We start from the raw sequence: 13,008 nt of genomic DNA, 5'->3' as shown, positions 1-13,008 counted from the left end.
TGTGTGTGTGTGTGTGTGTGTGTGTGTGTGTGTGTTAACAGAAGAGCAATTATTAAATAATAAATGTTTTGGCAATCGCTATTTCTCATTAGTCTCATTGCTTACGCATGTTTAATCGTCAGATTGTATTGCAAATATTTCCAATTCTGATGTTTAGAAGCAACATTTTGCTATTTCATTTGAGAAATTCATCGGCCGATTACATAAAATTTATCGACAAATTTCATTTATAAGTATGTCCTCAATTAATTTATGCTGTAATATAATTGCTATATCATCCAGTCATAGGCAGTTATAGACACAGGTTATATACCGGTGATATCGTTAATTCTGCAGAGCTGGCATTATAAATATCACGACGCTTAACGTCGCGGCGGTTCTGGAGAATTGACGATTTTCATTCACAGCGACGCGACAGTCATTTTGTTACATGTTCCTGGCTCGAGAAGCCCCGTCCTTCATATAATCGCCTTCATCTCGGTCGTCGTCCTGATGGCTATGAATGACGAATGATGTGCTCTAAAAGATCCTTTCGTCTCGTACGCCAAATCGAAATATGATCCTTTCGCTCGTCTGACGTGCGATACGTTAATCGGCTTCCCGCTGCAGAATCGGTGAGTGCGATTAAAATTCAAGTGGCATTCGATGATTATCTCCTGTATGCCATTTGAACATCATCGAATTAGATTCGAGTACGGTGCGGAAATAAACGATTACACTAATTATCACATAATTTGTACATTTGTGCTGTAGGTAGAAATTAATAATGCAAGTTATTTCTGTCAATGAAATAATATTAAAGTATTATTAAAAATTGGTATATTTCGTGTATTACACGAAAATCTTGAAATAAGTCATGACTGTTCCGTATTAGTTTTAATTTAATTTAATACAATTAAATTGTGGATCTTTTTAGATAAATCACAGAAGTTAATTTTAATTTATTATAAGTTATAAAACAAAGCTAAAATTATCAGAATATTAGAATCGCAGATAACGACGAGTATATAATTTCACAACCACACAGAGATAAAAAACAATCGATGGATTTCTACTTAATATTAAAAAGTATTTTATTTTTGTAAATGGTTTACAATGACATATAAAAATAATTTTATTTGGTTTGCCGTAAATATTATTTGCAGTTAACTTCATATCGTGTGACACAATTTAATTCATCGTTTCAAAGTTTTATTTTATCTATCGGTGAACTCGTTATTTTCGAAATGAAACAAGATTTTATGAACGATCATTTGATTACCTGAAGCGACGGCGAATCGAATCGTTCTGCGTCGCCGTGAATGGAACTCTGAATTTTGCATAGGCACTCAAAAGCTTCGTTCGAGACTTCCACATATCCAATTCATGCAACCAGGTTTCGTGTTCTCATGATGAAAACGCCGTTAACACACTTTCTGTCGTGTCACATCTGGGCCATTGATTAATAATTCGCTGTTGAATATCGCGAGACTCGTTCTCATTTCAAAGTACTTATCTGCTACTAATTCAATCTTCAATATATCTATACAATGTTCATTTGATATTTTTGTTCTTCTCCGTAATAAAGTGCAAAATTTCTGATTATAAGAATTAAGTATGTACCTTAAAAGTTTAACCTACTTTTTAAATAAATTATTTATCTGCATATACGTTTGTGAAATACGAGTATATCTTTTTTACTCTTTAAAGAAAGAGTAAAAGAACACTAAATGTTTTTTAATTATGCAACTTAAATTTTAATATGTTTGAAAATATATTATGTAACTACATTAAAAGGAACACAAAACTATTTATATAAAATACATTACTTTCTAACACATGTTATTTTTGTAAATGACAGAATTCGATATGTTTTTAGCCTTCAGAAAAAATTGTATAATCTTCAAAATGAAAATTTCGAAGATTCCAGACATTGCAAAAGGAAAAATTATTTTTAACTCCTCGTCATTGGATAATAGCTTCAGCAATCGATAAGATCTAAGCTACGGCGTTGTGTATTTATGACGCATCGTCTCGATCGACGATCGCATTAAAATAACTGCTCGTTCGTGCTTGTATAAAAATTCAACGGTGATCAAGAATAAAACCGATCCCATTCAAAAATAGTATCATGTGTAGTTGATTGCGTTAAACAAGATTTAAATCTGTCACTTAGTTTCTTATATACGCTGATTATCTACAACAAATCATCTAACAGTTTAACAGTCAATGTGATTATTTTGAGTTAAATAATTAATTTACTTCAAGTATTGCAATTAATTATAGATTCATAAATTATACATAATTAGTTCCAAACTATTATGAACACATTTAAGAAAGATAAATTAGTGAAGTTCTTTATATTTTAATGCGATTAAATACATAATACATAATATAATTCATTAAAATGTTAAAATTCTTGGGTGCTTCAGAACTTGATTTTTCAAAATGCAATATTTAATTTTGCATAATTTCTAATTCTTTATTTTAAAAATTACTCCTGTTATTTGTTTTTTAAAACAAAACTCAAAAATTTTTATATTAGAATTTATAAATTTTGAGAAGAGATGAGAGAGAATAATTTTGCTGAAGTACAAGAATTTAATTCGATACAGATCTGAAAATAATTTTGAACCATCAAAATAATTATGTAGGTCGCTTAAATTAGTTGCTAGAATGCTAAAACGTTTGCAATATTGTCATCACGTTCTATGTAATTATTTTGATGGTCGAACAAAATTATTTTTAGATTTGTATCTAGCTAGATGTTTTAGCACTTTCTGCGTATTAATATAATTAAATTTGACAATTTATGCTTTATCAATTCTAAGAGTTTCAAGATTGCTATTTTTGAGGAAGAATTAGAAATTGGAGAAATTTATATTTTTGGCGCATGCAATTTTTGCATCTACGTTAACTGCTCAACTTTAGACTCCAGATTCTGTAAAGTGACTCGCTTTCGGCTTTCGTTGAAGTGTAAATCAAATCAAAATCGATATTTTAGACTGTATATCTTCAGACTCTTTTGTTAAACCTTCTTCCATTTCTCTGATTTTTGTCGACAAGTCAGGATCGGTAATCTATGTATTACGCGAGGACGTAATGCTCGCACGTAGGTGGATCGCGACGAATTCGTGGAACGTCGCGATCGCGCCTCACCACGTCGTGACGATCGACGCACCGGTTCGGTACGGTGCGTCATAAATGACCGATGACAGATTCCCCGAAGCCATTTCGTCTCGCATACGAAATCGCCGCCGGGCGGCGGTACATCAATAAAAAGTGTGTCCGGCCACGAATAAATGCGCGCGTCTGTACACCATCGGAATTGTCCCCACGGAAATACGTGATTGGCGATCGGCGGTCATGTAGATATCCTTTAGCTTTCGGCGGTCAAACGGCGACGCATTTGGAGTCTTCCGTGAAATATACCGTCAGTCTTGGAAAAAATTTAATTTCTTGTCCCTTTTGAAAATATCACTTTTTTTAAATAAAAGCTGTGCACTCTAATTATTTTATTTTGTTATTATCACTTACATATCCTGACGTTGATCTATCAAAAAGTACATTTTCAAAGTAATTTTCTCTCCACTATCCTAACTTGTGGCACTGCTTTTAATTTATTGAACATGAACAGAGAAAATTGTGATAAAGTAAAATTATGGCTGGTATAATTCATAGTCTGTCTTGATATTTAAGACCATCTTAAAATGTGCAATCTTAAAATGTCACAAACCAATAATAGAATAGTATTAGATGATTTTAGATATTCATCAAGATATTACTCAAAACGGTTTTAAAATAAGAATGAATTATGAATAACGGATTGCCTATGAGGGGTAATTAAATATACAAAGATAGAGTTGTTTTCTTGACACATTAGAAATTCGGCTAGAATGTATGTACTCTGAGATATCACGCGTATTGTCCATTTATACGTACCTACACACATACAAGATGAGATCAGGCCACAAGAGTGCGATAATTTATGCATGCTACCGTGTATCTCGATCCTTTGCGGTCGATCGTGGCGACTGCGATCGTGACCGAAGACACACCATCTGAATTCGTAAACGCGTTCGGTATTCGGATCTACCGATTTCTCTCTCTTGGCGATTGGATCATATCCCCTCTTTAAAGACTACTGATTTAGCAACATCTATTTTTGCATGACTCAATGTTTAATTATTGTATAATCTTGTTGTGTGTGTGGCCTAATAATTTCTTCATGAAATACTAAAACTGTGAAGATATATATATTGCCACAAGCACAGGATGAGTTTATCTATTATGCACTAGCAAGTAAGGTCGGTAAGATTACAAATCAAAGAATTAAAGAATTTATTTATTGATCGATTTTCATTCGTTTTAAATTTTAGTTTCAAATATCGACAGATTTAAAATTACAATGTACGTATAGTTATTATGTTAATCTATCACTCAAGATAAAATATTCATACATGTTCTAAAAAAATAAAAAGATAGCATTTTTTCCATTTATAAGTACTTAATATAGTTATTTCATTAATTTGTGAAAAGTTTATATATCATAAACGTCCGTTATTTCCCACACATGCACATATATGTATTTTTCATACTTTTAAATTTAATTTTTAAAGATACAATGATATAATGTATCTTTTTAACAATATTTTGTTTAACTTTTAAATCTTTTAAATTGTGCATTAATATACAATATATTTGGACGATTATTTAAATGTGTAGCTAAATTTTTAAATACTTCAGTAAAATTATATTCTTTTTATGTATGGCTATGTATTTAGGAAGATTTCCTCAGAAACTTTCCATTTTTTTGTGATTATACAGTTTTTAAAATATTGCCTTAAAGAATGTGTAAGTAGATGTTAAACTCACCGTGCCGAGATTTAGAAAGATCGTGAGCCGGCGATGCTGGCGAACCGACGCTGCCGTCCTCGTCCTCGCTGTCGGTGAAGCTACTCGGTGCACGCTGATTCGTGACACGACGGCACCCATCCAGTGCATAATATCCCTGCGAATGGCTGGATGGCGGTATGGAGGGCTGCGATAGTCGACTCTGATGCAGTTCCGGGTGAGTCGGGTAGCCGGTGGATGGATGCTGCGGCGGTAGCATCGGGATGCCGGATGCACCGCTACCACCGTACATCCGCATTGGTAGCCAAGCACTGTATAATCCGAGTGGTACGCCGAAACCTGAACAGATAATTTATAATTGATGGATAAACAGTCGGCAAATATAGATAATTAACTAGATAATTTAAGGGTCGTGTCATAAAATTATGTAAAAACAATCGACCTAGATTTTGGTACATACAGAATGCTTTTAGATATAATATATATCACATTATTTATTCAATCTTGAAATATCCATCTTGATTTAATTATTTTAATTTAATAACGATTAATACGTGATTATAAATATTTGAGATAAATTGACTATATTGAATAAAATGTCGAAAATGTACTTTTGAATCTGAAATGATCTATAAATTTTTTATTTAGACAAATAATTTGTGTAAGCATACATACATATTTCATTATTTTTATTTTTTGAAAATGATAGGAGGTATATTTTTCAAATTACAAGAATATGAAGTTTAGTTATTTAATATAAAATGCAGTAGCTTTTAAAAATATTTTACTATTGGCTTTGTAGACGATCTAACTAATGAGAAATCCATCCGTAATCAATAGTTCTATCGAACTATTATAATAAAGAAGTAATAAAGAAATAATAATTAATTGATAAGCGAATGGAAACACAAGGCGAATTGAATTTTACATTTCATTTCCATTTATTCAATCGTTCTATGCAGTGTTTCTTTATAGCTAAACATTTATTTTTGCATCTACTTTCTATTTTTTAAGCGCACGTGTTCTCGATATTAATTCATTCTTATTTATCGTTACTATATTATAATTTTGCTCTTGTTATTTAAATTCTAATTTTATGAGCTACACGCGTATGTTTATTCTTCTTCACTAAATTTATAGCGTAAATTAATTTTCACTTGTGTTGACGAAATCTAGAAACGCGTCAATTGCATGCAACATTACGGCTATAAATTAATGTATAACGACAAAACTTAAAACTAATTGTATTTCACTGCACCATACTACGTAAATTGATTATAAGACACATAAAAAAACGGTAAGTTTCGAAAATTTCAATTATGTACATATCCGAAATCACAAATTATAGTCTGCGAAACATCACCAGCACCTGGTATCTTTTCACGTTTTGGAGCATTATTAGACACTACGGCGCCTTTGACTCGGTAGAATAACGTTTCACAGTAATCGTGTTATAATATCTTACAGCAATCCTCTATATACACAGTTATATCTTAATTATATTTAAATAAGAAAGGCACATTTGGGACGTCAGTGATTTTCAATTAATTTTCTCAAAATTTTAAACTATTAGAGTAAAGAAAGTAATATGAGATGTCTTTTTTTAAAGACTTGTAATTTATTTAATTTGTAATCTTAAGTATTTTTATGTTAAACTTATGAAAAATGTATTCAAGTTTTGTCGCCAAAAGTTAGCATTCGGTAATAGTTATATCTTGTTTTATATGATAATTTTTATTAAAATTTCTAATTTTGCTAATTCAAAGAAAGCATTTCTAATATGTGAGATATATGGTTTTCTTACATAAGGAGGTTCGTAACTGTAATTGTAAGACGTACCGTATGAATTAATTAATCACAATCGAGAATTTTCAAAAACTTTCAGCTCTGATTGGCTAATTCTTACGGTATATTTTACGATATTACTGTTACGAAATAAGTGTATGCAGGCTCCCTAATATGATATCTTATAATATAAAACTAAGAAAAGAAATAAGGAAAAGTTTTCTATATAACGCCTTTACTATACAAACATAGAAATGTAGCAAATTTCAATCTTAATTATACTTATATAGTAATTGTAAAATTTTTCGAAGACTTCGTCATTTCCAAACATAATGATCCTAAAACTAGGAATCATTTACAATTAGCATATCTCAAGCTTATGTACCTATTATAAAATGAAACAGTCAGAAAATAAATAAGACTTAACAATTATAATTTGTAAACAATAATAAATTATTTATTAGGAGTATGATGTGAATGCACAACAAGCAAAAATTTATAATTTATATTAGACCGATGAAAATAAATCAATTAAGAGAAATAGTCTTATTTTCGGTCAAAGCGGATTTTAGTGTTTAAGTATTTCAGTGTGAATTGTTTTTTATATGGAATAAGATCGCCCAAAAGTATGCACTTTTTTTTCACACTGTATAACTTATGCAAGATTTCGATTTGAGCAGTAAAATGCTGCTTAAGTTATTCCTTGTAGTTTAAACTAAAAGTTTGTGATCAATTATCAATTTAATATAAACATTCATTTTTACAGGAGATTAGTTTTACTAAGAAGATAAAAATGTATACTCTTGAGCAAGTGTCTTCTCACAAGAATACATATTATTAAAAAAATGTCGCATATTGTATATAAAAACAATATTGATTAAGATAAAACAAGTATTTATTTTTGAATGAATATAAATCTTTATAAATAATATTAAAGAGTATTATTTTTAAGTATTATTCTCTCTCTCTTTATAAATATCTAAAGTATTTTCTACATGCATAAATAAACAAGTTTTCGACCAACGTCGATCTCAGCGCAATCAATATGAGCCTGAGTCAATAGCTTCGGCTAAATTTAATTTTCACTGAATTTAAAATTTAAATTAATATAAACTATTGCAAAATATATAAGTTGTGTCATCATTTATATATGCAGCATTATTGCCTTTTTTGCAACAACTACATGCATGATCTAATAATGAGTTTTCTATTAAATTTCACACTAAGAATAATAAGTTCATGATAGAACCCACATACGCTTATTAGTTTAGCAAAAACCTCGCTATCTCATATTAGGAGCATAATAGATAACTTTATGTATCCAGTGCAGTTATGTCAAATAAATGTAATTTTTAATATATTCATTATTTTATTTAATTCATACATATAATACTGTAACTGTTTTAATGTGATTACGCACTTTTTATGTACATGTATGACACACAGTCAGTATTATAGAGTCAATTATCAATGAGCCGTCGGATTAATGCGCGCCATAATTCTCCCGACGGAAGATATTCACGAGATTACTTAATGCGAAATAAGAGCACACGTACAGACGTGAAAAGAGAAATCACAAGATTAGAAATATCGTAAGAATGTTCCTCGGAGAACTATGTTGTATGAGATCATTCTTTAATTTAATTTAATAAAAGTATCATTTAATTTCTAAATATTGTATGTTAAATGAGGAATTTTTTTTATTAAGTGAAAGTCCTAAAATCGTTACGAATTTAATATAAGCAGATATTAATAAAGCAGATCAATTTAAAAGTTTGAAAAGTTTATTTTTTATTTAAAGTCAATTAATCGGAAATTTACATATGAAGAATTGTATAACGCGATGTAAAAGTGTTGTTTAAATAATAACTTCATAGATTAATAAGAACTTTAATTTTATGAAGAACTTCAAGATATACTTCAAAGAGTTATTTCAATAAAAAAATTATTTACTTATTTTATATGAATTATTTTTATAATACTTTTAATTATTTTTTTAATAATCGTCAACAAAGTTATTGCAGTATAAATTTATATCAAAATTTTGCATAACTTCAAGTAAGCATAACTTCGTGAAAAATGATCATTTTTTTAAATTTTTTCATTCTCAGGATAAAGTTTGTACTTTTAGAAACTTTCAATAAATTTTAAATTCGTCCTTACTTCCGCTCATTATCTTTTTTAAAGTAAGGACGTGTTACGTCTCCAAAAAATTGCAGTTTGAACCGAATATGATAAAAAATTTCTCAGGCCACAATTAGAGCTTGCTTCAATATACATGAGCGTTTGAAGAAATCATTCAACGACGAGATTTTGAAGTATAAACGTATCCACGCGTCAACTTCAACATACATGCACACACACACACACATATCTTCACACACACATACATACATACATACGCACGTACATATGTAATGTAGCAACTTCTTCTTAATGGACATCGGTTAATGCCAGTGTTGGAGGTAATTGAACAAATGCATATGTAACTTTAATACGCCGTATCTCCGCAACAAAGTATCGTAAAAAGCTTTATTTTTTTAATTTATAAGAAAAAGTCCATACTTTGCGATGACAATCATCATGATATTTGCGAAAAAAATTAATTGCACCCTACATAGTGCGTTAAATTATGCAACTTTTTGAAGACGTAACGTCTTTACTTTATAAAAGGTAATGAGCGAAAGTAGGGATGAATTTAAAATTTATCGAAAGCTTTTTAAATTACAAATTTTACTCTTGAAGATAAAGAAAAAACTTTCAAATACGATCATTTTTCACAAACTTACTTGAAATTATGCAAAATTTTGGTATAAATTTATGTTGCGATAATTTTGTTGATGAGTGTATTTGTACATTTAATACATTTGCCGTTATTTTATATATTTTATCGACTTCACATGTCTCTAGATGATTAAAGAAAACGCTGAATGAACTTCAGATACTAGAAATACGGCAGACGTGTAGATGTAACGCGGTCTGTTCGCTGCAGTTATCGATTTGCGACATTTTTATGTATTTGTAGCCATCGTATTTTAAGCCGTCGTCGCGTCGCGACGCTAAGTTTTTACTTACATCCGCATCTTTCCCATCCGAAGTTATAAAATAATTTAACACATTTATACAAATTTTTAATTTAATTTCTTAGAAGGTAATAATTAAGATGCTTCATATAACTCATAAACTATGTTACAAAATTCACTATCAACATTATGTGTACTATAGATTTTCAGCACTGGCAGTGAATTTTGAAACACAACATAATAAAAATAAAAAAGATTTTATTTTTAAGATCTGGCGTTTGTATAAAAATTTCCCCCCAATTGCAGAACGCTGCTTTTACGCTCTTATATATAATTTCGATAATATATTTATAATATATTTACATATAATGAAAAAAAGTTTCGCCGCTAAAAATTCTGAATTAATCAAAAGCATAGATTCTCTGACCAAATTAAAAAATGTTTTGTAATGAAATTTTTAATAAAAAGGATATAACATTTCAATTCTTTTTGAAAATTGTTTAATTTGCTGTTTTTAATGTCGCTTACTCAATTGCAGTATATACCGAGCAGAAAGAACGTATTCACCTGAGGGTAGCGTGCTCGCCGCCGCGGTCGCCAGGTAGTGCCTCTGATAGAGCTGGTATTCCCGGTCTCGGTGCTCTTCCTCTTCGCTACCGTTTGTCCGATCGTCTCGCATAATGCCACCGCCACCGCCGGTATCGTGATCTTCACGCGCACTACCGATCAAACTCTCGATCGTGAAGGGTCGTGGTGTCGGACGTCGCGCGAGCTTCGGCTCCGCGACCGACGACTCCAACTCGTCGCTCGCTGAGCCGACGTCGAGCTCGGTTTCCTCCACGCTCATGTCCATGGTTCCTTGAACTTGATGGACCAGAGTCCAAAATCGAGTGGGATCGATCTCAATCCGATACTACGTGTGGAACATTTTTCTTTTTCGCGTACAATAATTGCCGTCTCTCGTGCAGTCCAAAGTGTTGTTAAATTAAGAATTAATAATATGCTGTGTCTTTGTCTTTTGCAGAATTTCTTATTGCGGCAGTACTTGAAGAAAGTAAATTACAGATTCAATTGTTGTTATGCACTAGATAAAAATAAGGAGTGTCAGAGTGTCTTTATTCAAATTTTCAACGTTGAATCAAATTGCAGCATTAATTTAAGGTTGTCAATCGATGTTAAGGTGCCTTATGTTTATTAACGATTGTTTTATAGTATTTTGCTTTATTTCACTTTGCGTAGTATCATGTTTTGCATTACAATAGTTATGGCACATTTTATAATGAACTTTAATACTTTAAATAATCGTTTCTATCTGTTTAGCAATTGTCTTTATTTTTCGAAATCTTTATTCGATTTCTTCCTTTATACAATATTGAAATATAATACGTAAAAATTATTATTAATCTATTATCACACTATTAAATTAGTTTTTAATTCGATATGGCAGTCAGCGCGTTTAAGATAATTCTTTTATATTTCACGATAACTTCGTAGGAGTCACTGTAGTTTCCGATACGCAAATTTGCATTTGACACATAAATCAGTACTTTGACACTTGGTTATAATTTTTTATAAATAAAATCGAACAAAGAGCTTATCTAAACTAAAATAAGCTTAAGAAAGCTTATTTTAGTTTAGATTATTATTATTTTACTTCGTTACTATTAATTCTTCGTTGAATTTCTTGATTTGCAGAAACATTAGTAGTTATTATAATTATAGCACAGGTCCATTAAAATTATGATATCAGGGAATAGATAAAATCTGTATTATGTGAAAAATTGTATTTGATTACTGAAATATATGAGCTTCTTCCATGTATTATAACGGCGTTAAATAAAGCTGACACAGTCATAAATAGTTAAATATGTCTGGGGCAATAATGTAATATGAAACTCCTTTAGGCACTTGTTAAATTCTCATGCTGAACGTTGTACCGTCATTGATTATTACATAAAGATCAATGCAGAGAATAATCATGCAGAGAATCCGGCAAGTCCCAGTCATCAATAATGTTTTGCAGAAAATAAACATAAATTATTGTCATCACACTCGATGAGAACTTCTGGAATTGTTTATGTCCACTCTCGCCAATAGTTTTTCTTCTTCATCAACTTGATAACTTCAATTATGAACATTTTTACACGTTGATGACGATGACAGCAATCACCGGACTATACACTGCACACTGTAAAGATATCGGAAAGCGACCGTATGACGCACGGGTCGACGAGCGACTGTCGAGGGTATAGAGCAAGGTATTTTAATTCGTGATTCCTCGGCATGCGCCGTGTTCCGATGTGGTGGATGGCGTGGCATCGTCGTACCGACTTTTGTCCGATCCTGATTGGTCGCATTCGGACCAACAGCATCGTCCGGCCGCGCCTATCGTCCGCAGATCCACCATCTTGGTGCTAGGCTTTAATCCGAAGTACTTGCATTTGGATGCTTTGAGATTGAAAACGGTGGACAGTTCAGAACGATCATGGTATAAGATCTATTTTTAAATATCATCTTGTTTAGACAGCGTGATAATGTAATTAGCTAAATAAGGGATCCTAAAAGATGAATGACGAAGCTATTGGGAGTAACTTTCAGAAACTGTCGAGAATCCCTCTCAAGAGTAATTTTGAGAGTGAAAAATTTTTGACAGTTCATTCTCTAAAAGTAAGACTACAATTACATATACGTAGAAATTTATAATAAAAATTATTGCGTATTTACATAAGTCGCAATACGATAATTTCTTATAATCGACATAGTAAATAGTTTAATTTTATACACAATTCTTAATTTATTCAAAATTGTTTTTCTCTTAAATCATTGAGTCGTTTTCTACCAGTAACTCATTAAGAGATATTTGATTACTATTATTAAACATAATAATTATGTAATACAATATATTATATGTATATTATTCTGTTTTACGATATTGTAATAAACAAAATAAAATTCCATAAATCTCATACATTAAGATTATGGAAAGCTAATGAGTAATTTTTAAAACCCAAAGAAATTTTGACAGGTAATTGACCAATTACGCTGAAACATGAAGCGATCGACGTTAACGAGCTTGCTTTCTGGCGCGGTCTATTTTGTATCCTCAACATGTTCCCCATTAAGTTATCCTTCACGCCACCCCCGCAGGGTGCTTCCTAACGAGCACACTTATCAAGGCTGTTGTCTTACTTGATCCATCCGTGAGGATATTGACACGCACTTATTCTTAGTATGTTGTTTGTCATTTGTCATCTAATTGTCTCGTCATTTGTCATCAAGTTGTCGTACTTCTTTGGCTACATAATTATTGATTTCTTCTGTTGTGTCTTAATACAGAAAAAAAAACATTTTAAGAGTTTTATATTTT

General features: G+C 31.2%; 1 protein-coding gene across 1 annotated transcript in view; it reads right to left on the bottom strand.

Annotated features, from left to right (window-relative positions):
* The window catches only part of unpg (homeobox protein unplugged), an 18,596-nt gene extending 7,917 nt beyond the window's left edge, over positions 1-10,679 (bottom strand). Inside the window, 2 exon segments of the mRNA XM_018447292.1 lie at positions 4,855-5,172; positions 10,209-10,679. Of these exon segments, the coding sequence (XP_018302794.1) occupies positions 4,855-5,172; positions 10,209-10,494 (604 nt within the window). The 5' untranslated portion in view covers positions 10,495-10,679.
* Positions 10,680-13,008: the final 2,329 nt, after the last annotated feature.

The sequence above is a fragment of the Mycetomoellerius zeteki genome, unplaced genomic scaffold (assembly GCF_001594055.1).
Source record: "Mycetomoellerius zeteki isolate Tzet28-1 unplaced genomic scaffold, Tzet1.0 scaffold20, whole genome shotgun sequence".
NCBI lineage: Eukaryota > Metazoa > Arthropoda > Insecta > Hymenoptera > Formicidae > Mycetomoellerius > Mycetomoellerius zeteki.
Note: the sequence above shows the minus strand (reverse complement) of the source record. Positions and strands in the feature narration are given on the sequence as shown.